Source organism: Mustela lutreola, chromosome 12 (genome assembly GCF_030435805.1).
Source record: "Mustela lutreola isolate mMusLut2 chromosome 12, mMusLut2.pri, whole genome shotgun sequence".
NCBI classification, from domain to species: domain Eukaryota; kingdom Metazoa; phylum Chordata; class Mammalia; order Carnivora; family Mustelidae; genus Mustela; species Mustela lutreola.
Window position 1 is genome coordinate 23394787 of NC_081301.1, and position 26471 is coordinate 23421257.

At 44.5% G+C, this 26471-nt stretch overlaps 1 protein-coding gene across 2 annotated transcripts; it reads left to right on the forward strand.

The window, feature by feature from the left end:
• Positions 1-362: 362 nt before the first annotated feature.
• On the forward strand, positions 363-25308 carry FRRS1L (ferric chelate reductase 1 like). Of its 2 annotated transcripts, XM_059142796.1 has the most exons (5): positions 500-841; positions 11933-12017; positions 14507-14645; positions 17877-18123; positions 21925-25308. In XM_059142796.1, the coding sequence occupies exons 1-5, from the start codon at positions 604-606 to the stop codon at positions 22095-22097; spliced, it is 882 nt and encodes a 293-aa protein (XP_058998779.1). In that variant the 5' UTR covers positions 500-603; the 3' UTR covers positions 22098-25308. The 2 variants fall into 2 exon arrangements, with proteins under 2 accessions (XP_058998778.1, XP_058998779.1); XM_059142795.1 differs by lacking the exon at positions 11933-12017 and having other exon boundaries at positions 363-841.
• The last annotated feature ends 1163 nt before the right edge of the window (positions 25309-26471 follow it).

A 26471-nucleotide genomic window follows, 5' to 3' on the forward strand; every position in this document is an offset into this window, starting at 1 on the left:
GGTACAATGGGCGCTTTATATAAAACAAAAAGTGCTGGAACAAAATAATGGGGGAGGCAGCAATTCTGGCAAGGTGTGTCCAAGGTACGCCCTCCAGGGAGCATTTCTTAAACTGGATGTGCACTGAGGTCTCCTGGGGATGTTGGTGATATGCATATCCCGATTCGTGGGTCTGCAGTGAGGCCTGGGATTGGTGATGCCAGCGAGCTTCCTGGGGATGCCATGCAGCAGGTCCGCGGACCACATGGAAGCAAGGGTCTAGAAGGGCCACGTCTGTTTGTGGTAGGGGAGGGACTAGTGGAGGGAGGGAGGGAGCGGATGGGGATACTGGAATTAAGGACGGAGGAAGGGAAACCGCTAGCAGAGAGTCCGAGCCGGGAGGGGAAGATGCTAGGAGGAAGGGGACGCATCGCGCCGGCTGGAGGATGCGCAGAGCGAGGCGCGCGGCGGCGGGGACCGGCGGCTGCGCGGCCGCGCGGGCTGCGGGCGGGGGCGGGCGCGTGCTGACGGCGGCGGTAGCCGTAGCGGCGCAGTGCTCGTCCGGCGCCCGCGGCGCTCCCGCTACGGCCCCGAGCGGCCTGGCTGCGGGATCGGTGCGCAGCGATGGCACGACCGCCCCGGCAGCGCCCGGGGGCCTGGGTGCCGCTGCTCTTGCTGCTGCTGGCGGGGCCCACCACTTGCGCCGCCAGCCCCGCAGACGACGGCGCGGGCCCCGGGGGCCGGGGACCCCGGGGCCGCGGGCGGGGGGACACGGGCGCCGACGAGTCGGTGCCGCGCCACGACTCCTCCTATGGCACCTTCGCCGGGGAGTTCTACGACCTGCGCTACCTGTCCGAGGAGGGTGAGACTGCGAGAGGGCGAGGGGCTGCGGGAGGGAGACGCGGGGTGGGGGTGGGGGTGGGGGACCGAGGCGGCCGGAGGGGCGGTTTGGTAAGGAGACCGATGGATGTAGCCCTGGCACTGCGGGACTGGAATCGGGAGCGCCCTGCTCAGACCCCCGCCGGCCTGCAGGAGGCACCCGGAGAGTTGTCAGCGCCTTCCACCCGCCGCCCGCTTTACAGGTAGGGAGACTGAGGCCAGGAGAAGGAGGTGGTCAGCCGAGCCCTGAGAGGCTGAGGACAGGTGGGGCTGAGCCTGGGCTCCCCCAGTTCTTGGCTCGGGCCTCCACTCTCCCTGTCCGGGGTTGGGGTAACGGGTGGTAGGGGAGGAGGCCTCCATCTGGCCTGGGGTGTGTGAGATCAGGGGAGCTGGTGGGAATTAGAAATCACAATTTAAAGTGATGTTGTCTTATTTTCTCCCTGACTGTATTGACCTAAATTTGCAGAGACTAGCGCCCCAACCTCTCAGCGTTCTGTTCCTGCTGACTGCCGTGCCATTCTAGCTCGGGCCTATTTCTGTCCCGACTTCCATCCCAGTTCTTTTCTGTTAGCACACGTGTTAGGGTTCCCCGCTGTGAGCCACCATTGTTGGGGGCTGCTGGGCCAGAGACTAGGGGTTTTTTAGCTCCAGACCTCCCTGTGGAGTTGCTTTAGTGAGCACAAAAGCCAAGCTGATTCTGTGTAGAAGGAATAGAAACTGGCCTCTTCTCCAGTTTGGAAAGTAATGATTTTCCTATTTTTATGCTAAGAGGAATATGCAAGAATTAAATTGGGGTTGAACTATTCTTGCAACTGATAGGAGGCTGTGTATATTTGTTATGAAGGATTCGTTTTAGCTACATACAACAAGCACACATTAATAGCTTAAATAAGATAGAAGTTTCTCTGTCATGTAAAGAAATCTAAAAGTAGGCAGTCTGGGCTGGTATTGGAGGTTCCATCCTCATCAGAGACCTTGGATCCTGGCCTTCTGCTTCTTCACAAATCTTAGCCTGAAACCTCATAGTCCAAAATGGCTGCTTGATCTCCAGCCACTACACTCACAGTCCAGACAGTGGGAAAGAGAAAGTGGGAAGTAGGTCACTAACTATTTTATAAGGAGATTACTCAGAAGTCCCATAGAACAATTATACTTCATTGGCCACAACGTGGCCACATGTAAATGCAAAGGAGACTGGGAAAGGTAGCCTTTTAGCTGAGAGGCAATATGTCCAGTTTTTTAAAGAATTGGAATTATTGTATTGAAATGGAAAGGTTGAATTTGGGGGAATATATTAATTGGGTGGAGGTTCAAGTGCTGAAACAGACACCCCTACCTATAGTGGCTTAAATAAAGCACTTTATTTTTTTCTCACATGAATCTGACCGGTCTGGGCAGTTGGCACAGCTCTGTTCCACGAGGTCGGGACAGCTCTGTTCCACCATCCAGTAAAGTGTCATCCTCATCGGTGTGGTGGAAGATGGGTTGCTTGAATGTCCTTGTTCAAGCTTGAGGAAAGAGGAAATGTAAGACAGACCATTACCTTTTAGGCTGGTTGCACAGGTCACTGCTCTTCGTATTCCTTTGGCAAGAACATAGTGACATGACCTAGCTGCAAGAGAGGCTGGGGAATGTAGTCTTCTAGCCAGGCAGCCATGTGGTTGGGTAGGAGGAGGGACGGGGGAGGGGGAGGAGAGGGAGAAGCAGAAGCAGCGGTATCACTCTGGAAATGATCAAACATTTCAAAGCCCATCTGTTTCTGAAAGTATCTAATACATATTTATTCTGTTCGTAGTCGGCCCAGCATGCTGCCAGGTGACTCCCACACGGCACCTGAGAGCTCATATTCTCATTGGGCACATGTCCCTAACAGAGGAGATCAAGGTCAGATGCTCTATGTCCCTTGGTATATACAGAGAGAATGAAGTTAGTTGTAGAGTCCAGATGGTTTTATGAACATGGACGTCTGGTGGCTGCAGCCATAAGGAAGGCTTTATAGAGTTGAGCTAGGAAGTATGAAAGCCTTTGATGAGCCAGAAGAGGGAGGACATTTAGGTGAGGTGACCCCACAGGGCAAAAGGGCAGGCAAGGTGTGTACAAATCCCTGGTTTGTCTGCTTACCCTTCTCACCGGTCCTGCACAGGCAGCCTGAGGCTCAACTCTGACCCCCAGAAATCCATGATAGTTCCAGCCTGCTCAGTGGAGGAAGCCTCAGCTCGTTTATCTGGAATGTTCTCTTTGGACCAACTTCCTTTTACAGTCCTCTCTTACTCCTCCCCTTCGCAAATCTCTTCTCTCCAGCACTTTCACTATCTTCAAGTGCAGATCCTACATCCAGCTGGTGGGTGCTAGTGGGGAGGTTTGAGCTTCTCAGGGGCAGCACCTCCACTAGATAACCCTGGGCCTGGGTTTTAGCCCTATGGATCTTCAATAGAGATTTTCTCCAGATCCTTAGAAATAGTCAATGACAATACCTTAAAGGGTACTGGCAGAGCGAGAGAAGCAGACCAGGCAAATGTCCCAGGTGGATGTTCTAACCCAGAAAGTGAAGGGAAAGGGGACGTCAGGGTGTAGTGTCCAAAGCCTTGGTGAGGCCCAATAGTGTGACGGCTTGAAATAGTTGATGGATTCAGGAGATGAGAGGTGAATTTTCTTGAGATAAATTCAATGGAGAAGGAGGGACCCAGATTAATTTTGAAGGAAGTGGCAAGCGAAGAGGTAGAAATAGTGCCTTTAAACTACTCTTTCTTCTTCTTTTTAAGACTGTATTTTTATTTATTTGATGGAGAAAGGGAGTACAAGCAGGGGGTATGGCAGGCAGAGAGAGAAACAGCCTCCTTGCTGAGCAGGGAGCCCAATGTAGGGCTCCATCCTAGGACCCTGGGATCATGACCTGAGCTGAAGGCAGACCCTTGACTGACTGAGCCACCCAGGTAGAAAGAATTACTCTTTCTACCAGTACAAATGAGGTTGTCTTTTCCTAGTGATTAGAATAAATGTTTCTTCTATGCAGGGGACCCTCTTTTCAGATTCAAAGTAGCCAACTAACTGAATTTCCAATGAAAAGATGGCCTGGTAGTATGTAAATCCAAAAAAGGGAATTAGACTAATGGAGATGGAGAATTCACTGAAAAGCCCACTGGAAAATTCACTGGAAAGCCCACTGACCATCACCCACCCTGTCTAGAAACCATTTCTCCAGTGTCCTGATAGCCCAAGACCTCTAAAACCAGAGCTGAAACCTGGCTAATTTGTTACCTTTAAGTACCCCCTAAACACGTTCATTTTTAAAAACTTATTTTATGTTTTGGTTTAATTATGCTATTTGGAGAGAATGTGCCAGGGTGGGGGGGAGGGGCAGAGGGAGAGAGAGAGATTCAGTAAGCAGTTTCCACGCCCAGCAAGGAGCCCATTGCAGGGCTCCATCTCGTGACCCTGAGATCATGACCTGAGCCCAAATCAAGAGATGAACACCTGACTGCCTAACCCACCCAGGCACCACTTAACTATGCTAGATTTCAGAATTCTTAGGGATTCCCACTCTTTAAGCCTATACAACTCATCCGTACATTCCTAACACCTCTTTCAGGGAACCTTCCTGATTGTCTCTTTCTCCCCATCCCCTGCCACTAAGTCAGTGCAGAAAACTGACCCACGGAAAAATCTTAGCGAAAGCCACACAGCTAGAAAGTAGCAGGGAACTACGTAGATTTGTTCATTCCCTTTATGGATAAGATGGTACAGGGTGTCCAGCTCTTTGGAATAGAGGGTCCCTGTTGATCTGTACTCTGAAATACAGTGGCATGGGCTGAATGGGCTGTATTTGTGGGCAGACTTGAGGAAAGGGGCTTGGAATCAATGGCGTAGGCAGTTAGTGGGGAACTGCTGTTTTCTACCTGGTGGAGTGCCAAGGCAAAAGCTTGTGTGGAGCTTTCTATATTTTACATTCTCTAAATCTCCTCGACCTGTGTACTTCATTCTATGACCCTGATAAGCAGAAGCAACGATTCAGGTAGTTTAGAAAGAGAAAGAGGCTGGTGCAGTTGTTCTCAGATTTGAACAGACAGCTGCTGGTTAAAACTTCAAGGAATCAAGACTAAATTAATACCTGAGGGCTGTGAGCCAAGCAGTCAATTAGAAGCAATAAATAGCAAACCAGAAGCCATTAACCACCCAGCGGAGGATGGCAAAGCAGGCTCAAGGGATTTCAGAAAAGGAACAGAGAGTATCTGGGAATTAGACAAGAAAGGAAACCACAGATAGTCAGCAACTGATGGATATTTGGGTTATTTCCCATTTTTGGCTATTATGAATAATGCTGCCATGAACATCTCTGTACAAGTCTTTGTATGAATATATGTTTTTCTAGCCCTCTTGAGAGGAATATTTACATAGCAAATTGGAAAGAATCAATAGATCCATAATCAGGTAAATGCCTTATAGTTACCATAGACAAGATCGACATAAGTAAACCAAAAGCTCTCTTCTTTTTTAGTGAAAAATAAGCTAGATGATGTCAAAACAAGATATCTAAAATAGCAACAAAAATCTGTATATATGTCCAAATTTTGCCTACTAAAGAATGCACTGGTCCTGTGTGGAGAAACCATTTTTTAACTATTAAGTGATATGAAAACTATGAATAAATGGGAAATATATCACGATCTTGGAAGGGGTGACTTGGCATTACAAAGATGTCAGCTCTCCCCCCTCCCCATTCATCTGTTCATTTACCACAGTTCCATACAGGAGCCCAGCAGTATTTGGGGAGAGAACTTGACAAATTAGTATCCATCCTTTGCATGGAAGAACCAAGTTCTGTGAATTGCTGAGATATGTTACAAAGCCTGGCAATTCATACACTGATCCTGGCTCAGGAACCACTAAATAAACCAGAGAACAAAGCAGAGAGTCCAGAAATAGACCTATGTTCCTCTGAGAACCAGTAAATTATTGAGTTGTTCTCATAAATTGCTAGGGAAAAGATAAGTTATTTGAGTAAATGGCAGTGAGAAAAATTGAGTCAATGTAGTGAGAAAAATAGAGCTGTTTTCTTCACATTGTATTAAAAAAAATAAATTCCAAATGGGTCCAGTCTAGATGTGAAACGTTAATAAATAAACGTGCAGGGAAAGATCTTCAGGTCCTTGGAATGCAGATTTATCTCTGGGACCAGACTCTAAAAACACAAAACAAGGGAAGAAAAAATGATCTCCCCAACATCATCACATTTAAAGATTTTGTTTTCCAAGGAAGGATATCCGAGAAAAAAGGCAAGATGAGGAGCAGACCAGAAGGGGGGAGAAATGTAGCGTGTGAAACCAACAGTGAACCAACAGTGAATTAGTATCAGAAATGTGCATAAACTCCCGTGAGAAAGACCAAAAACCAAGTTTAAAAAAAAGTTCAACGATTGTGTGTATACACACCATAGAAAAGGAAACCCAAGTGCCTAATACAGATACGAGATGTTTAGCTGCACTAGTATTTGGGGAAATACAAATTAAAATACTGAGAATGTGGGATACTATCAGGTACAGGCAAGACTGGAGGGAAAATCGGAACCTCGGGCTCTGGGGGTGGGATGATAGACCCTTCCCCTCTGACCTCACCGAGCCTCCTGGAATGAATGGTGTGACCTAGCTCTAGCTCTCTGGGGTTTACTGAAACAAAACAAAAACCTCTTGCATAATATGTCCATAAGAAGCCTATGTAAGGCAGTTCTTCTCATCATTATTAAAAAAATTTTTTTGATGAATCAAACATTGAAGGTACTTCAAACATTAAGGCAATTGAGAGGTTATTTCCTTTTCTTTTTTTTCTTTTTTAAATATTTTATTTATTTATTTGACAGGCAGAGATCACAAGTAGGCAGAGTGGCAGGCTCCTTGCTGAGCAGAGAGCCCTATGCGGGGCTTGATCCCAGGACCCTGGGATCATGACCTGAGCCGAAGGCAGAGGCTTTAACCCGCTGAGCCACCCAGGCACCCTGAGAGGTTATTTCAAAAAAATCTGGTTATATGCATATCTGAGAATGCTCTTCAGTCAGGAATAATAACAGGTCTCATGTTTATATATAGGGATAGATTTCCAAAGGAAAGTAATAAGTAGGAGAAGCTGTACCACACAGTATCGCTTATGCAGATTGAAAGCATGCATAAGGCTCCCACTTTTCAAGAGCACACACTTATAAAAATCAACATAGGGATGGTGACTGGTGAGTCAGGGTGGGCCCTTGCTAGTCTGCTCTGCTTGGGTGCTTCTGGATATCTCCTACATGGCCTGGAATGGCCAGGGCCTCGCCTTCTGTGGGCAGTGTGGCACGGTGGTGTTGGTAGCTCGGTAAAAAATTGGGCGTGGAGCCTCCACGGTAGATCCAGGTTCTGCTAAAGGCACTTTGGTGATTATTTTATAAGGGAATCATGCAAGACTTTCAGGATGTTGTTTTTGGGAACATGAAAGGGTTTTTGCAGTAAGGCGGGACCTCACCCTCGGCAGGCAGAGTTCCCTGATCTCTGAGGAGCAGGAACAGATGAGACGTTTACCTCCCAACCCCCCTTTCAGTATAGCACAGTAAAATACTGCTTTTCTAAGATGTATGCGTCAGAGTGCTCATTCTGTTAAAACGTGCAGGCTTTGCAGAAGGTTACATAGGAAATACTCTAGACCAGGAGGAAAGTGGGCTTAGGAACGGATTAGGGGGAAATAGAAGATGGGCTTTGCATAGACTGTTAGGACTGTCCCAGGCCAAGCCAACAAATGTCATCGGTTTCATTTGCTGCACCTACAGACTTAAAAATCAAAATTGTGCCATCAAGATAATGTGCCAGTCCAGTTGTACAAAGCCTGTCAAAAACCCTGTTGAACGACACTCTCTCGCTCGTTACCAAGAGAATGGATGATAAGGTACAGCCTGCAAATCCATTGTGTTGGTATTTAAGGATTAATCCATTCAGTCTCTATCCATCAAGATCTGATCAGAAAGACAGAAACCAGTTCTAAGCTTTTTTGTTGTTGTTCCTAAAGAGGATGACCAGCCCCAGGAGCTAAGTAGGTGCTGGGGGACTGGAGAAGCAAAACGGGGCACAGAGATAGGAATGGTTGGAAGCAGCTACTGCCCCTGGGACTGGGTGGTGGGATGTGTCAGGGCACAGAGAAGGGCTTGAGGCAGTGAGAATCTAGAAGCTCAGCCAGGAGACCCCCTCAAAGCCCCCAAAACTGCAGCCCATCCTCTGAGAATGGTGCTCTCTGCCCAGCTGCTGCCGGTTCCTTTGAGGGCATGACAGGCTGGTTAGGAGAGTCTAGAAAGCAAGCTGGAAGCTGGAACCAACTTGCCACAGCAAGGATGAAGCAGGATCACTGAGGAGTGGAGTGGTGGGCAGCAATCCAGTTGGAAATGATGAGGGAACAAAAGGCAAGCTGAGGACAAAGCAGAAGCTGACCCCCCCCCCCCATGGCATACATGGACATTCCTCAGGCACTCCTGGCTGCCCTATAGGGAAAACAGTTCATCTGTAGAGATCACAATCCTGTAAGACATGAGTCTCCCTCAGTTTACAAATGTCTTAGGAATCTAGAAGAACAAAGCATTTCTCTGAATAACCTCGCTTCCAGAAGGAAATGTAGACACAGTTAAATGTTTATAATCTTGACAGATACTTGAAGTGGGGAGAGTGTAATGTTCCTCCAGGAACTTCCCAACTATGAACATAGTTGGGAGAAACAACCTTCATAGAGGGAAAAACAACCTTAACATGAAAAACGGCAAGGCTCCTGGTATCCTGTGAGTTGTCTTTAACATACGAAAATCCTTTTGAAACCCCTTTTGCCTTACTACCCCCAATCCCATAGTGTATAATCAGCCGCCCTTCCCGACCCCGGGGCAGCAGCTCTTCCTGCCCACAGGTCCTGTCCCCGCACTTTAATAAACCACTATTTTGCACCTAAGATGTCTCAGGAATTCTTCCTTGGTCACTGGATCTGGACTCCACCCCACAGAACCTCACCTGTATTCTAAAACCCCATCAGGAAGGAATGGTCTTCCCTTCTTCCTGCCTCCTAACCTTTGTCCAATGTTTCCTTTTGGCAGAGCCTAGCCAGTTGGCAAAGGAGAAATGTGGTTTGTGGAGTGCTCAGCCCATCATAGAGTTGGCTATAGAAGGCTGGGTTGTAGCTCACGGACAACAGCTTAAATACTGGCACACGGGCCAAACTAAATTTGTGCCAAATAGATCATTTAAATTCAGGGGGGAAATGGTAATGTTGCTGCATTTAATATTATTCTGCCAACCCCAATTAGTAGAGTGAAATTAATTTCTGGTGCTAATAACCCAGAGCTAGCGCGGACCCCACACACCAAAGGGGGGTGGTCCATAACACGACCGCTCTCACTGTAGATGAACTGGCTGTGAATCCTGGGGCTACCCTCAGCCCCCCTCAGGTTCTGTAATATTCACTTGATTATTTCACAGAGTTCAGGAAGGCCCTGTACTTCCTATAAAGGATATAATTCAGGAACAGCTGGTGAAGACACACATGAGGGAAGTCTGGGGATCCCCCAAATGAGAGTTCCTATATCCTCTCCTCATGGAATCAGACCTTGTCACCCTCCCTAGTATTAGTTTGTTCACCAACCAGGAAGCGGGATTGAGCTTGTATCCGGAGTTGTTATTGGGGTCTCATTATATAGGCATTACTGATTTAATCACTGACTACATAATTAAATATAGTCCCCAGGGGCTGGCTGACAGTCCCAAACCTCTAGTCATGGTTGGTTTTTCTGGGGGCCATCCCCTTCCCGAGCCCTCTCATCTCTTAGCATAAAATCCAGTGTGAGCCCAAGGGGCTCATGAGTAACAAAGACAGTCGCGCTGGTAAGTTCCAAGCCTCTCACCCAGGGACCATGGACAAAAACCAGTCAAATTCTTGATTATACAACATCTTACAAAACCAGAGAAAAAGATATGCCCCAAAAGCATTTGGCAAAACAAGTTCTCACTCCAAGTTTTAGAATTGTAAAAGAGAATAGGAAATTAGCACTAGAAAACCCCTAAGAAGCCATTTGCTAACACTAAAAGGTAGTTTGGTTTGTTAATAAATGAGTTTTGTTCCAAAGCTTGCTTGTATTTAGAGCTTAGAAACCCGTTCTTCTAGAGATTATCTTACCCAACAGTTACTAGTTCTCAGTCCAGTTTACAAAAGTTAATAGTAATAGTAACCCAATAGTAATAATAACTGGCATTTATTGAGATGGAAATCTGCTGTATGCCAGTGTATTTGTTCTAGGTGCTAGGAAGTGGTAAAGATATCAGAAGAAGATGGGGAAACTGAGAAGCAGCATTGTAAGAGACTGTCTGTTTCAGTTACCTACAGAATTTTTAAAAAATTTATTTATGGTGCCCTGGGTGGCTCAGTGGGTTAAGCATTTGTCTTCAGCTCGGGTCATGATCCCAGCGTCCTGGGATCCACTGCCATGTCGGGCTCCCTACTTAAAGATGGCAAAAAGCTACTAGTGCTGTATTTTAGCGTGTGATCAAGATCTAGGGTAGTAGAAATGAACTGTCCAAAGTGTACAGATGTGTGCCAGGAAAGTGTGGCTTAGCGGCTTTTTTTAAAAGTAAAATCTAGTGTGATATGGGAAGCAAAGGCAAAAGAAAAATTAAAGTTTCCTTAAGTTACTTGTTTCTTTTCTTTTTTTTTTTTTTAAAGATTTTATTTATTTATTTGACAGAGAGAGATCACAGGTAGGCAGAGAGGCAGGCAGAGAGGCAGGCAGAGAAAGAGGAGGAAGCGGGCTCCCTGCCGAGCAGAGAGCCCAATGTGGGACTCGATCCCAGGACCCTGAGATCATGACCTGAGCCAAAGGCAGTGGCTTAACCCACTGAGCTACCCAGGTGCCCCAGTTACTTGTTTCTTTACTTAAGTTTCTTTAGTACCTTACTAAGGGCAAAGGTACTCTTAGCCCAACCCCTAGGATCCTGTAGTCTACTTTGACATATAAAAATTCCTTTGGAAACTTCCTTTATCTCTGCCCACAAATGTATATATTGGCAATCATCCCCTAAGCATATGACCCACTGATAATACATCTGAAGGGTCTTATGACTGAGTTTTTACTGAACAGTAATAAATGACCTTTTCCTAACAAAGCTGGAAAGGTCCTCAAGGCCCTGGAAACCTTGTTTCCAAAATACCTGGGAGGCTTGTACTTTCCCTAACTCTCTCCCAACTTGAAAGGCTATAATGGGCCTCTCCTCAGGACCCCAGTACAGCTCCTTCTGCTCACAGCTCCTGGGCAGGATCCCTTATATTTATTTACATTGCCTAGTAGCTGTGGGTGATTTTATTTATTCATTTGACAATCATGTAATCCAGTGCCAAGCACTATGCTGGACTGAGAGCCCAAGATGACCCCATGTGGTTCCCATATGCATGGAGTTAACAGCTGAGGAGAAGAAATCTTGTTGTCACAGACCGAAAGCATAGTGCAGGCCTACCCTTCAGTGTGTGGTTGAATGCATTAGGACGTTAAGCGATCTTACGAGAAAGAGACTCAGTTGTTAGAAACAATGTGTTTGAAGAATTTAGTGAGCCAGGAAAATGTCCTATAAACTTCGTGAGAGATGGGAGTTCAGAGAAAGGGGGAAATCCTATTATCCTGTATAGGTATAAATGGAAAACCTCTACTATCAAATATACAAATATTTCATTGTTGACTTTTTTTCCTTTTAGAGCATGGCTATTGTATGAACACTGTGATGTTCACACTCCCAGGGATGGTGGCGAGCCCATGGTTTTATGAAATTAGGCCACCTCTCTGCCTCATGTTCCCTGCCTGTATAATGAGGGAAAGGCCACATAATTCTCAGTTCACATGTAAGACTGGCTCAAAGACATGTGCCCTACACCCTCCCCTCCTCAAGAGGGTGATTAGGCTTACATGAAGCCCTTTTCTGAGGACCTAAACGTTTCTAGACACACGTGATAGAAAATAGTCAACATACTGAAAAGAAAAATTTCTCCTTGGAAAAGCTGTCACTGGATTTTCTAACCATTGTTTATTCTCACCGTCTAGGTTACCCTTTCCCTACTGCTCCTCCTGTGGATCCATTTGCCAAAATCAAAGTGGATGACTGTGGAAAAACTAAGGGATGCTTTAGGTTGGTAGATCTGCAAGTTGGATAACTTTAAGGCTAAGGCACTGATTTACTTCTCGAGGTAGTATTTCCGATGTGTACAACTTGCTCTAATCAAGGGCCTACAGCCCCCTCAGAGTGTCTGCAGGGGTGTGGCCTGCTTCCAATGGCCACCCCAGTCTCCAATCTTAGAGGCCACAAGCTCTCAAAGGCTCTTTGGCACTGGAATGTCCTTCTCTGGTTTTTCATATATGACCATACTGCCGTTGGCCCAGGTGTCTACTCCTGACCAGTTGGCTGTATGAAAAAGAATCACGTGATGTGGGCTGTGTCTTAGTAGCAGGGCTGTGAGTGGGACAGACCATGATAGATACGTCTGAGACCAAATTTCTTTTCAAATAGTCATGACTTAGGGGTATCTGGATGATACTCTCTCATCATGAGCACTGATGATTGTAGTGAGTTTGGTTTGTCAGGTTTAGGGAGTCCCCACGTGATTACTAGTCATGCTCTATCAAGACATGATGGCCCAGAACTAGCAAACACTGATATAGATGGTGAGCCTCCCGTCCAGACAGCCCCACTTTGTTGGAAAAGCCACCTCCTCTTTGAAACTGTTATTTCCTAAACTAAATTGTCCTTGAGTAAAGGTTGTGATGCCCATTGCACTGAAAGTTCTGAATTTTTTTTCTTTTGCTCAGTGCTCAAGGTCTAAGGAGAAAAAAATTAAATAAAGGGGTTTTGATTTCTCTTTGGATTACAAGGGTATTTATAAGGAATTTTCTTTAAAGATTTTATTTATTTATTTTTGAGAGACAGAGAGAGAGAGGGCACAAGCAGGTGGAGGGGCAGAGGAAGAGGGAGAAGCAGATTCACCGCTGGTCAAGGAGTCTGCCGTGGGGCTCGATCCCAGGACTCTGAGATCATAACCTGAGCCAAAATCATATGCTTGACTGACTGAGCCACCCAGACACCCCTCTAAGGAATTTTTAAGAATCCGTATAATACTATTATTGAGGAAACGGGCCAGCAATGTTAACTCTGGTGACTGGGGGACGTTTTCTAGAAGGGAAGGAATTTTGGTACCTGCTGTCTTTGGGGTGGTTCGTTTTCTGGCCCATTCAATCCTCTAACTTTCTTTACAACCATTCAACATTTTCACCCTCTTCTACAGTGTCCTCAGCTCACATCTCTTCCCAGACATTCAGGGTCCCTGCCAGCCTGCTGGCATGTTCCTTGCCTCCCTTCTCAGTCAGTACTTGGCAGCCTTGTGCCCTGTTCCTTCAGGTACCTTCCGCCTGAGTTTCCCTTGTCCCACCCATTGCTACAGTTTTCTGTTCTTCTGAAAATGGCATGAAGCAATGTCCCTCTCACTGGGGCTTTCTGATTCTTAAAGGATCCACAAGTCCCCTGGATGAAAATTTAAATTTGTGTTTCCATTGCAATCATGCCCCTTAAAATGATGAATGTATGCATAATCGGATTATGCGGATAACCAGTTTATACTGCTCAGTACTCTGGTGTCCTGATTTGTAATTGTACGATAGCCCGATAGAGCCAAGGCAGATTTTATAAATAAATGAGGCATTCATGCTCAGGGAATACCAAATGAGGTATTCATTTGAGGTATGTATGGGTGGTTTTTTTTTTTTTAAGATTTTATTTATTTATTTGAAAGACAGAGGTCACAAATAGGCAGAGAGGCAGGCAGAGAGAGAGAGGAGGAAGCAGGCTCCCCGCTGAGCAGAGAGCCCGATGTGGGGCTCGATCCCAGGACCCTGGGATCATGACCCAAGCCAAAGGCAGAGGCCTAAACCACTGAGCCACCCAGGTGCCCCTATGTATGAGTGTTTTGCAGCCATTCAAACAGATAAAAGCGGAGGGAAGTAGAATCATGTATAGTAGTAAAGAACGTGTTTAACCAAGAGACCCTGCGCGGTATAGTGAGATATGGCCTGTGCAGGTAAGCAAAATCTACCTTCAGTAAGACTACACCATCCATTACCTGAATGCTCAGAATTTACACGTTCCTGGGTCTGTAGTTTGATTTATATTTAATCTGTAAGTTTTTGTTAATTTAGTTTATGAAAACTTGTAAGTGAAAAAGAACTGGTATATATTTAATTCACAAAGACAGTTTATTAACTCTGAGAATTTCTTCCCCTGAAAGGGATTCAGAAAGAACTCAGTCCTAACGAATATCTGAGAAACTCTAATATAATGTTGAGAACTCTGGCTGGGAGTGGATGCCCAGGTTCAAGTTCTCTTGCAGCTACTGACTCACTATGCAAGCCAGCCCCTTCCCATCTCTGGTCCTCAGCTTCTATGTAGGTAAAAAGGAGCAGATATTTTCCAAGATCTCTCCCAAGTGAAACTGGTTTTCAGATTCCTAGTAGAAAGGATCTCATTCATTTGGTAATCTTGCTTCACTCTGCCTGATACATTGTTGCCTTCTTAATGTTTTGCAAGTAAGAAGATGAAGCAGCGGTGCTCTGTTTTGTTCTATCCTATAGATACGGCAAGCCGGGCTGTAACGCAGAGACCTGTGACTACTTCCTCAGCTACCGGATGATAGGGGCCGATGTGGAATTTGAGCTGAGTGCTGACACAGATGGTTGGGTGGCAGTTGGATTCTCTTCAGATAAGAAAATGGTAAGACGCAAATCAAGATTAAAGATGATTTTTTCCCCCTTAGTTCTCTGTGCTACTTTAGATTTTGGAGAACAGGCATGGTTTCTCTCAGCCACCGTGCCATGGTGAAATATGTGCATCTCCAACATTTGATTTTCTTTTTCAAAGCAAGGGAAATAAATTGATAAAAGCAGTATACCAATTATATTGGTTATGGCTCTCTGATTGCAAGTGAAAAAAAAATTCAAGCTAGCTTAAAAAGAAAAGGAAGGGCTGGTTACAGAAATATGAGTTATCGTGTTGTACCTGCATTTGTTAGTTATTTGGGCAGTAATGCTGCAAGAAGAGCCTCCAAACCACGTGGTTTAGAAGCATTTATTTCTTGTTTATGTGTGTGGCCCTTGGTTAGGGTTCAGCTGGGCTTGACCCCAGCACCTGAATTGGATTTGGGTTTTCTGTCATCATTCTGGAACTACCAAGGCATGTCATTCTCATGGCAGAGACAGAAGGGCAAGAGACCTCCAAGCCTATTTCAAACCCTTGTTCATGTCACATCTGCTAACATTTCATTGCCCAAAGTGAGTAATACAGCCAAGCCCAGAATGAAAGGATTGGGAAGTTCACTGTCCTGCCCAAGAGGCCCTGTGAAGGGGCAGGTATGTAATAGTACTACTGGGGAATGAAGACTCGAACGCAACAATTCAGTCTTCCACAGTACACCTCTGGACCTCAGAGAGACCAGGAACCCAGAGCAGGACCAGGCGGAGCATGTGGACCCCAGGCAGCTGTCCATCTCTTACCTCTGCTTCTCTCTGTGTCTCAGCTGTCTTCTTCCCTCTTCCCTGTGTGATACGATCATTTGCCATCTCACTGTGCCAGGGTGCTTCCCAGACAGCCAAACTTTCTTGGGCCCCTGCACTTTTTTCCTTTTTTTAAGATTTTATTTATTTATTTGACAGACAGAGATCACAAGTAGGCAGAGTGGCAGGCAGAGAGAGAGGGGCTGGGGGGAAGCAGGCTCCCCGCTGAGCAGAGAGCCTGATGCGGGCCCCTGTACACTTGCACAGGCTGCTGCTCCACCATGAGGAGCCTCCCTCTCTTCCTCTGGCCTGCCCTGAGGTTCCCATAAGGAGAGGAGGCCGGCTCAGATCAGCTTACAGCAGTGGGCGTGGCGAGAAGTGCTCAGATTTAGGATATGCTTTGAAGGTAGTGCTGACAGTGTTCACTGGTGGATCTGGGAGAGGTTGTAAGTGGGTATTAAGTAGAGACTGGGGGATCAGGCTAAGCAGTTAGAGCTCTGGGGGATTTGCTCTTGGAAAGGTCACCAGAACAATGAGCTTCTACCAAAGCCAGTACTGGCAGTAAGACAGTGGGCCTACCTGGTAAGACTGCATGGATATGAATCTGCATGTCTCGTCTCCTACTTTAGGGTCAGTGAGAGAAACAGCAGGTGTGTGCCATCCCAGAAGCTGGCTTGCAATGCAAATGACTATTTCCTGTCCTAGATGCATTTGTGTTCATGGTGTAGCTGTTAAGATTAAGGTGCTCAGGGGCCCCTGGGTGGTTCAGTGGGTTAAGCCTCTGCCTTCTGCTCGAGTCATGATCTCAGGGTCCTGGGATCGAGCCCCGCATCGGGCTCTCTGCTCAGCGGGGAGCCTGTTTTCTCCTCTCTCTGCCTGCCTCTCTGCCTACTTGTGATCTCTGTCTGTAAAATAAATAAATAAAATCTTAAAAAAAAACCCAAAAAACAGATTAGGTTACTCCTAGGAGGGAGGTTGAGTAAGGGGCATTCGAATTTTATGTTTGACATTTTTTGAAAAAGATATATTTATTTGAGAGAGCATGAGTGGGGAGGGGTGAGAGAGAGTGAGAATCCTCAGGCAGACTCCCTGCTGCGCACAGACCCTGACTCAGGGCTTGATCCCAGGCCCCTGAGGTCATGACCTGAGCCAAAACCAAGAGTTGGTGGCTTAACCGACTGTGCCACCCAGGTGCCCCTATGTTTGACATTTTGCTATCTGAAGGCCTTTAACAGGTAAGTCTCTCTTTTCTTCTCCTTTTATTCCAAGCACAGATGAAATTTTTTTCAAAACCTGATGTAAGGGAAAAGCAAAATGGAACCTCTTTTTAATAACCTTAAACTTTTTTTGAAATGGTACATTATAGGTTTTTTTTTTTTTTAATGAGACTATTTTTAGAGCAGTTTTAGGTTCACAGCAAAATTGAAGAAAGGCACAGAAAATTTTCTGCCCCTCATACCCCATATACCCCATATACCCCTGCCCTCACACATGCCTAGCTTTTCTCATTATCAGGACCCCCTACGGAGTAAATGTACATAAGTGTAAAATCTATCATTTTAACCATTTAAAAATGTACACCTCAGTGGCATTAACTATGTTCACATGTGCAACCATCACCGCTGTCCACGTCCAGAACTTTTTTTTTCCACAAATGATGACGTTTTGCCACATGTGCTTTATTTCTCTCCCCTGATGCTGCTCCTGCTACTTGCTATTATTTTTATTATTTCCTGGAAGCTTTGTAGAGTCAATCTATTCGTTAAAGTCAGGAAGTTTAACATTAACATGATAGGATGATCAAACATCGTGCCCATTTTCTGGTGTTGCCCATATAAAACTACCTTTTATAGACCTTCTTATTTTATGATTTGGGATTCTGTCTAGGAATATTACTAGTTGTCATGAATGCTTTGTCTTTTTTATTGAAATTGTTTCTTTACCGTGTGTGTGTGTGTGTGTGTGTGTGCGTGTGTGTGCATGTGTGTGTGTGGTCTTTCATGACATTGGCTCCTTTGAAGATCACAAGTATGTCTTGGAATACTTTTTGTAATGATTTTTTGTAGAATGACTCTCAGTTGGGTTTGTTTCTTCATGATTAGGTTCGGTGTGCATCTTCAGCAGGAGGACTAAATCGCTGTATTTATTTATTTGACAGAGAGATCACAAGTAGGTGGAGAGGCAGGCAGAGAAAGAGGAGGAAGCAGGCTCCCCACTGAGCAGAGAGCCCAATGCGGGACTTGATCCCAGGACCCTGAGCCAAAGGCAGCGGCTTAACCCACTGTGCCACCCAGGCACCCTGGTTAAAGCTTTTTTAATAAAAATAATTTGGGGAGGTGAGATTTCAAATTACAGAGATAATGAGGCAGAGATATCTGAGTGAAATTTCTTTCTAGCAGAGAAGTTTGTAAAAGACGCACCTTTGACTCCTTCCTTCATCGTTTCCATGCAGGGTGGTGATGACGTCATGGCCTGTGTCCACGATGACAATGGCAGGGTCCGCATACAGCATTTCTATAATGTTGGCCAGTGGGCCAAGGAGATCCAGAGAAATCCTGCCAGAGATGAAGAAGGAGTCTTTGAGAACAATCGGGTCACCTGCAGATTTAAACGCCCCGTGAACGTTCCCAGAGACGAGACAATTGTCGATCTGCATTTGAGTTGGTATTATCTGTTTGCCTGGGGTCCAGCCATTCAGGGTAAGCTTACATTTTGGCATCTGGATTAAACTCCAGACACTGCCTTGCTGGCATTCATTATTTATTTATTTATTTATTTATTTATTTATTTATTTATTTAAAGATTTTATTTACTTATTTGTCAGAGAGAGAGCAAGCGAGAGAGCAAGCGAGAGAGCAAGCATAGGCAGACAGAGTGGAAGGCAGAGTCAGAGGAAGAAGCAGGCTCCCTGCGGAGCAAGGAGCCCGATGTGGGACTCGATCCCAGGACCCTGGGATCATGACCTGAGCCGAATTATTTATTGGACAAGAGAGTGAGAAGCCCTTTGGAGAGAGTAAAAGAAAAAGGAGAAAGGATCCTGCTTTTAGGAAGTTGTAATGGACTTGTTACACACATGGACATACAAATGGACAAGTAATTACGTGTACACAGCTGGCACAGTACAAGACAGTCTATGACGAGCGCTGTGCTTAATGGAATGGATCACGGGTCTGTTAATGTGGGGGTGCGCGTTGTATTAAATTCTCACAACATTCTCATTTACTCCTCACCACATCCTTAAGCGGTATAGGTATTACCTTCCTCATTTTAGAGAGTTTCAGGAACTTGCTCAAGGCTATACAACCAATTAATGGAAGAACTAAAATTCAGTCCTAGGTCTGACTCCAAAGTCAGTGAGTATTCTTAGCGCTTATACGCTAAGAATAAAAAATATTGAAAATAAATAAATAAGGGGCGCTTGGGTGGTTCAGTTGGTGAAACATCTGCCTTCGGTTCTGGTCATGTTCCCAGGTTCCTGGGATTGAGCTCCACACTGGGCTCCTTGCTCAGCTGAAGCCTGCTTCTCCCTCTCCCTCTGCCTGCTGCTCCCCCTGCTTGTGCTTTCTCTCTCTCTCTCTCAAATAAATAAATAAAATCTTAAAAAAAATAAAAATAAATATAAAAAATATTGAACAGGAAAGGACATCTGGAGACTTCTGTAGAGACTGACACCAACCATCCCATTAGTGTTCACTTTATGACTATTCTGGTAGTCACAAATCTACCAAATTATCGTATAATTTAGCCCATCTCCTCAAATTTTAACATGTACAGGAATTACCTGGCAATATTCAAATGCAGTTTCAGTAGGTCTGGGGCGGAACCTGAGACACTGCATTTCTAACCAGCTTCCCAGTGAATGCTGCATCATTGGGACCTCACTTTGAGTGGCAAGGCTCTTCAGCAGATCCCCCACAAAGACCCAAGGATATCATGAGACCTTTGGGAGGTTGCCAAAATCAAGTTACCCAGCATTCCTCTTGGCTGATCAAGCCTAACGGCCTAAGAATGGAAGTGAGTTGTTCATGGTCCTTGTAGGAGTTTCCATTGATTGGTCTGGAGATTTTATACCTTCTTTGCCTATTTCTTTTTCTTTTTTTTTCATTTGGAGAGAGAGAGAGAGAGAGAGAGAGCGCATGAGCGGGTGAGAACCCAAGCAAGGGGAAGGCTCAGAGGGAGAGAGAGAAGCAGACTCTCTGCTGAGCAGGGAGTCCTATCTGGGACTCCATCCCAGGACCCCGAGATCATGATCTGAGCTGACGGCAGATGCTGAATGGACTGAGCCACCCAGGCGCCCCCATTTTTTTTTTTTTTTTTGGCCCATTTCTTTTTTTTTTTTTTTTTTTTTTTTTAAGATTTTATTTATTTATTTGACAGAGAGAACTCACAAGTAGATGGAGAGGCAGGCAGAGAGAGAGAGAGAGGGAAGCAGGCTCCCTGCCGAGCAGAGAGCCCGATGCGGGACTCGATCCCAGGACCCTGAGATCATGACCTGAGCCGAAGGCAGCGGCTTAACCCACTGAGCCACCCAGGCGCCCCTTTTTGCCCATTTCTAATTGGAAAACATTTGTTGGCCTCCAGATTTCTGACATCTTTCCATTTTGCTTATTTCCCAGGATCCCAACAATGGATCTGCAGTTAAATCTCTGAGTACTTTTCAGTACTCACAGAAATAAATTATATCTCAGGCTGGAGAAATGAACCTATTTAAAATCATGAGATTTGGAGCCTAAAACTTTTAGAATTGAGTGTGTGTTTTCCCCATTGGTTGCTATACCCAGCTCTCATCTAAATTCTTAATTCCCAATTTCTTGGTGTTTAAAATGGAGATGATGAGAATACCAACTTCAAAGGATCGTTGTAAGCATGAAATGAAAACGAGTATTTGAAGTTCCTTTACAAATTGGGGAATGCCATACTTGGGAAAGTCATCGTCTGACATAAATGGAATAACAAGCCTAACATTCCAGGCCCTCCTCAAGTCTGTCCCACTTTGCCTAATCAGCCCTCCAGGACTCTAGGTGTTCTCATTGTCCCCAAACAGAGCAGCCTATTCCTCCCCCATATACAGGCTCATGCACCCGTTACTGATTCAATCCCTCTCTATTGATCAAATCCTAACCGATCTCGTTTTTTTTTTTTTTTTTTTTTTTTAAAGTGCAGGGTGTTCTGTTGAATCTTTTTTTTTTTTTAAGATTTTATTTATTTATTTGACAGATAGAGATCAAAAGTAGGCAGAGAGGCAGGCAGAGACAGAGAGAGGAAGGGAAGCAGGCTCCCTGCTGATCAGAGAGCCTGATGTGGGGCTTGATTCTGGGACCCTGGATCATGACCTGAGCCAAAGGCCGAGGCTTTAACCCGCTGAGCCACCCAGGCGCCCCCTATCTGTTCTCTTAAAGTTTCTTAAAGGGACTATAGTTTAAGCTTAAAGGGGATGTGGGATTAGGTTTCCCTTAAGGGAAGTGGAGCTCTATGGATAAGACTAGGAGTCCATGTACATGACCAGTGAGGGAGGTTAGGTTAGATAGGAGAGGGGCATGTGTTTGTGTCTGTTGAAAGAAAAATCTCTACCAACCTGAGTTTGACTTGTGCTAACAGGAGCCAGCACAGAGGTTGGAGCAGGGAATTAACATGTCCAGTTTGGTAGGGCTTCCTTAGCAGATAGGACTTTAAAGAACACTCACTCTGAGCCCTCTTTCCAAGGAGACCTTTGCACTGAACTCACACTCCTATAGTCCCCCTAACCCAATTTCCATGTGGCTTATTCAGGAGGTCAGGCACTTTGAATCAACTTCAGCTTTTTAAGCATCCCATGTACACAGCCTTTCCCTCTTTACATGTCTCATCAGGTTAAAAAAAAAAAGTCTATTGTCCAAACACTTGTTTGGTGTCTTAATTCTCCTGCTACCTCCCTCTGCCTCTCAGCCATACAGATGTGTGCACCGCACACCTGCACACTCTCTGGTTCAGCCTGGGCCGACCACCACTTCATTACCCACAGACAGGGACAGAGACCTCCATCTAGAAGGAGAGCGTGATCAGGAGTGGTTGATGACCCATAGAGGAAAGGTACATTTGAGGGGGAGAAATTGTAGCTCTTGCTTTCTGAAATCAACATAGTTTTCCGTTTGGAATTAGTGAGATGAAACTCATTAGAGACCTTGAAAGTGGGCGTTCATATGATATGAAGAACCAACAATGTGGGGTGAAGTGGAGAGATCCGTAATGTTCTTCTGGTAGTGGGTGTCTGCATCCATGAGAACCAGTCTTTAGGGGGCAAATTTAGGTAATTTCGATGTTCCTTCTATTCCTATTTAGGTACAGTTGCAAAGAATTCTTTGATAGCTCTAATACCTGATTCCAGATCTTTATAATCCTGGCTTATGGATTCAATGCTAAAGACTTGTCTGGTCTTTCTGTTGTTTGCATATGTCATTTTAAATCTCTTTTCTTTCTTTCTTTTCTTTTTTTACTGACCCCTTCCTCTTTCTTCCTTAAAGGCTCTATCACCCGACACGACATAGACTCACCACCGACTTCAGAACGTGTTGTCAGTATTTACAAGTATGAAGACATTTTTATGCCATCAGCTGCCTATCAAACCTTCTCCTCTCCGTTTTGTTTGCTTCTCATTGTTGCCCTGACCTTCTACTTATTGATGGGAACCCCTTAACTACAGCTGCAAAGCCAACATATTAAATAGATTAGAAAGTCTTTAGTATAAATATATTTTTAAAGAATATGCAGTATCATTTTAGCTTTTCTTATTTAAAAAAAAAAAGACTCCTATGATTTCAGTTTTTTGGAAGAAAGAGCAAGCTGCTTTTCTAATCAAAGAGGATTGTTTAATATTGATCCCATACTTTTGGAAAGTACTTACAATTTTTTCTAAGCACTTTCACATGTGTTTTTTTATTTGAGCTTCATAACATCTCTGAGTTGGCTTGATGAAAATTGTTAGGGCCATCTTACTGAATCGGCTTTGAAGTTGAGGAAGCTGCCTTTTTTGGTGACCTGTGTGCCATGTGGCCTTGGCTACTTGGTCAGATAACACATAATAAGGTAGAGAAAGAGCTCAGCACACGGATTCTAAACGACCTTTATTCTTCCAACTACAGCTCAGGAGAGTTACTTGGAGCATTACTAAAGAGAACTTTACTGGGTGGCCCTTAGTCGGGAGAAGTTTCAAATTTCCATAATACGTTTGGATATTTACACAGCTGATGGGGAGAATGGGAAAATTTTACAATGATAAGAAAATGGTCTGTACTTACTGGAAATGTCTTCTCCGTCAGTGAGTAGTTATGAGAAAATATTTTTTTATTGCTGTTTGGAAAGGTTAGAAACAGAACTGTGAGTGTTCCTGGAGATGTAAAACTCTATTAATGATTAAAAAAAAAATAAGGGCATTCTTAGTGGTTAGAATTTAGACTCTTCTATCACTGTATTTTATAAATTAAACAGTTCATGTATGGTTACAGCTAATTCTGTTGTCAGAGTCAACATCTACTGAGTGTGGTTAAATATGTATTATAATATACAAATCATCCTAATAAAAGTTTAAGGCATTTTGAAAATAAATTAACATTTTTGGAGATTGTGGAGATTTGGAATAGAAACTTTTTAAAGATGACATTTCTTTTTTAAATCAGAAAATGGGAGATGACTCCTAGAGTGAATTCACCTAGAGTTTCTGTTCAGCGTGTTCAGACGTGTAGACTGGACCAGCAGTCAGCAGAAGTTATCCTAATGCCTTGACTTAATGCATTCCCTTTTTTCAAAGGAACTCAAATGTTCCTTTGTTGCAAATGTCTGTTCAGAGGAGAAGAGTCTATGGTATCGTTGAGTAGCTGATGGATTTCTACTGACGAGTTTTGCAGTCCTCTGGCTTGTCTCCCTGCTTGTTGCTTTACAGCTGGATTTGTGGATTTTGTGATTAAACAAGACTGGAGACTGATTTCTAATGCAGTCCTTGGAATTCACCATCAGGGTGAAAGTCTGCTTGGAGAGAGGGGTACCTTTCAAATTGTGGAACTGTATAAAAATAAGGAAAATATTGAGATTTTGTGACATACAGTCTACCAAGTGATGTCAGAGAAAGAATCCTCATTGCAGATGGGGAGAGGTTAAATGACATTCGGTGAGCAGAAGAGCTGGGTAGGATTCAAACTCAGGTCATCTAGTTCAAGTCTGTGGCTCCACCTCACTGCCATCGCCTTGGAATGGAGCCCTCGGGTCCACACTGAGAGTGGCCATTGCACACCTTCTAAGCTATTGTGCTTGTTCAGTAGTGAGGATAGAGCATGTGCAGGCACCCACTTTGTAAATAAGAAGGCAAATATTTTTCTACTTTACTCTCTGATGTATATAGTATTTTAGCTACACACAGGTTAAGATGAAAGAGAGATGGGCCAACCTCTGGAGCAGGCAGGGAAGGACTACCCTAACTGACTTTCCCTCTTTTGCATTTCAGGTCAAGCTAATATTTCATGAATTGCTTCCACTTTGATAACCAGTCTTGCATATGCATGCTTAGAACTTTCTCTGACTTCTCATTGCCATTAGGGTAACACGCAGTCCATTTTGATTACCCCCAAAGTCATCTCTTGCCACCACTCCTCACTTGCTTCATCCATGCAACACAGCTGCTCTCAGCTCCCCTCTCATGGTGTCGCCTGTGCCCAGAAGTCTCCTACTTCCTGTGCTTGCTGAATTCCTGCCTATCTTTCAGGTCACAGCTTTAGTATTTCTTCCTCCAGTCCCCTGGACTCGACAGGTGTAGTTCCCCACCACGTGCTCCCACATCACACTGGGCTTCCCCATCCTGCTGTCCATCACACTTTACTGCAGTCGCTTGCTTGCCCTGCCTTGCCAGTTCCCCGATGCAGGGACCACGACAACCGTGAGTTGTAACAGACACCGCTACGCTGTTGGCACTCGGCAAACACTTGTTGGACAGAAAAAGCAAATAAAAGTGTACTTCCATGGCAAGTCGCTTTGGTTCAGAAGCTTGTATTTCATCCACGAAGCCAGAAGGGCCAACATTTTTATTTTCTTCCTCCTGTGATCCAACCATAAGCCATTTCTTGAGCAAACCCTGAACTTTCAAAACACAGATAGAAAGTTGGTGCCATTGTGCCCTGCAGTGAACCTTAATTGGTATTTTGAACAATAATTATTGTTCGCAAATAAGAATTGACAAGCCAGGTCTGCACAACAGCATTTGACTGTCATTTCGGAAGATCATTAGTTTGCAGGCACACTGAAATTAGAATTCTGCAGATTTCAACTTCATTTATTCTTACCTAATATGAGAATAAATTTCTGTTCTATCTCTGTATTCCCATTTTCCAACATAGTACTTGTAACAGGGGAGATGCCTAACCCATACACACACGCGCACACACACACACACACATACACATACATACGTACATATGTGTATATATATATATATATATACACACATTTAATAAAATGCCCAATAGAACCATAATAACAGCTAAATGTATTGAGTGCTGTTCTAAGCCCTTTATGTGGATTTATCCATTTAATCCTCATAATCCCCACAGGAAGTAGATTCTGTTATTAAACCAATTTTACAGATGAAGAAACTGAGGCTAGTCATTTGGCACAGATGACCAATGCTGGCCGTTGAATCTACGCACTTCTTTTACAAAGGGGCAGCTGACGCCCACATAGGTGAGAGGAATTCCTGCACATTCATGTCCTTACACACACTCATTAAGTTGTTTATTAAATGGAACCCACTAAGCACACTCAAATTAGATGCTTTTCTCCCCTTTACTGATTTACAATAAGATAAGAGGACTTTTAGAGTTCTGTTTAGGGAAAGAGGTACATTTTTCTTTCTTATAAAAAACATCTAGGGACGCCTGGGTGGCTCAGTTGGTTAAGCAGCTGCCTTCGGCTCAGGTCATGATCCCAGTGTCCTGGGATCGAGTCCCGCATCGGGCTCCTTGCTCGGCAGGGAGCCTGCTTCTCCCTCTGCCTCTGTCTGCCTGTGCTCACTCGCTCACTCTCCCTCTATGCCTGACAAATAAATAAATAAAATCTTTAAAAAAAAAAAACATCTAGACTCTTTATCAGCCATTTTAGTACTTTTAATAGTTTTTTTTTAAATACACAGATTGGATAATAATGGAAGAATGTATTTGTCTTAGTTACTTTTTAGAAGTGATTTGCCGAAAGCCCCAGGTCTTCTCATTTGGAACTCAATGTCCTCTCATTGCTCCGCTGTGGTCACAAAGCTGAATTTATAACCATGATTTCAGACAAAATGCAGGAGCCGTATTTAATGAACTTAAGCTGGCTTTTGTCATTAAGGACACCAGAAAGATTTGACAGCTCAGGGATGGATTTTTCATCCCAGATGGTTCTTACTACAACTGCTGTAATTAAGTTTCCTGTCTATATTCTGGATTTTGTGCTTCCAAGATGTTACCACAGAGGTTGTGTGTCATTCTCAGGCCTAGGCTGAGGTCTGCAAACCTTTTCGGTAAAGGGCCAGATGGGAGAGAGTTTTAGGCTCTGCGGTCTCTGTTTCAGCTGCTCGGTTCTGCTGCAGTAAATCCAAAACTGGGTGAGCAGCACTTTTAATTTCTTTAAGCTGTGGCAATCATGAAGGACTTTCACTGCTGAACTTCTCTTCATGGTGGGGATTTCAGTGTTTCCTAGTAATTCACTTCCCTGTAGATTTCTTTTTAAGCATTATCTAAATCTGTTATGCCCAAGGGAGAGTTTTACACACGTGATTATGGCACCTTGCTTGTGTATCCTAGTGGGAAAATGTTTGAGAATCCCTTCCCTAGGCTAGATGCTGAGATGTGTATAGTTGGTTGTATATAATTGTAGTGTATATCTTTGTTCTCTAAACAACTGGTTATGTTTCGCGGACAGTTGATTATTCTCAGTGTGTGTGTGTGTATATATATGTTTGTACATACATGACGAGGTCTGCGTGTGTTTGTACATAAATGCCTGTAGACACATGCCATGCCCACGTGAAGGTCTTTGTCAGGATTGT

Excerpts from the sequence above, each read along its gene's own strand:
- FRRS1L (XM_059142795.1), top strand. The coding sequence starts at position 426 with ATGCGCAGAGCGAGGCGCGCGGCGGCGGGGACCGGCGGCTGCGCGGCC. Across the intron at positions 842-14,506 it reads GCGCTACCTGTCCGAGGAGG|ATACGGCAAGCCGGGCTGTA; the intron begins GTGAGACTGCGA and ends TCTATCCTATAG. Across the intron at positions 14,646-17,876 it reads TCTCTTCAGATAAGAAAATG|GGTGGTGATGACGTCATGGC; the intron begins GTAAGACGCAAA and ends GTTTCCATGCAG.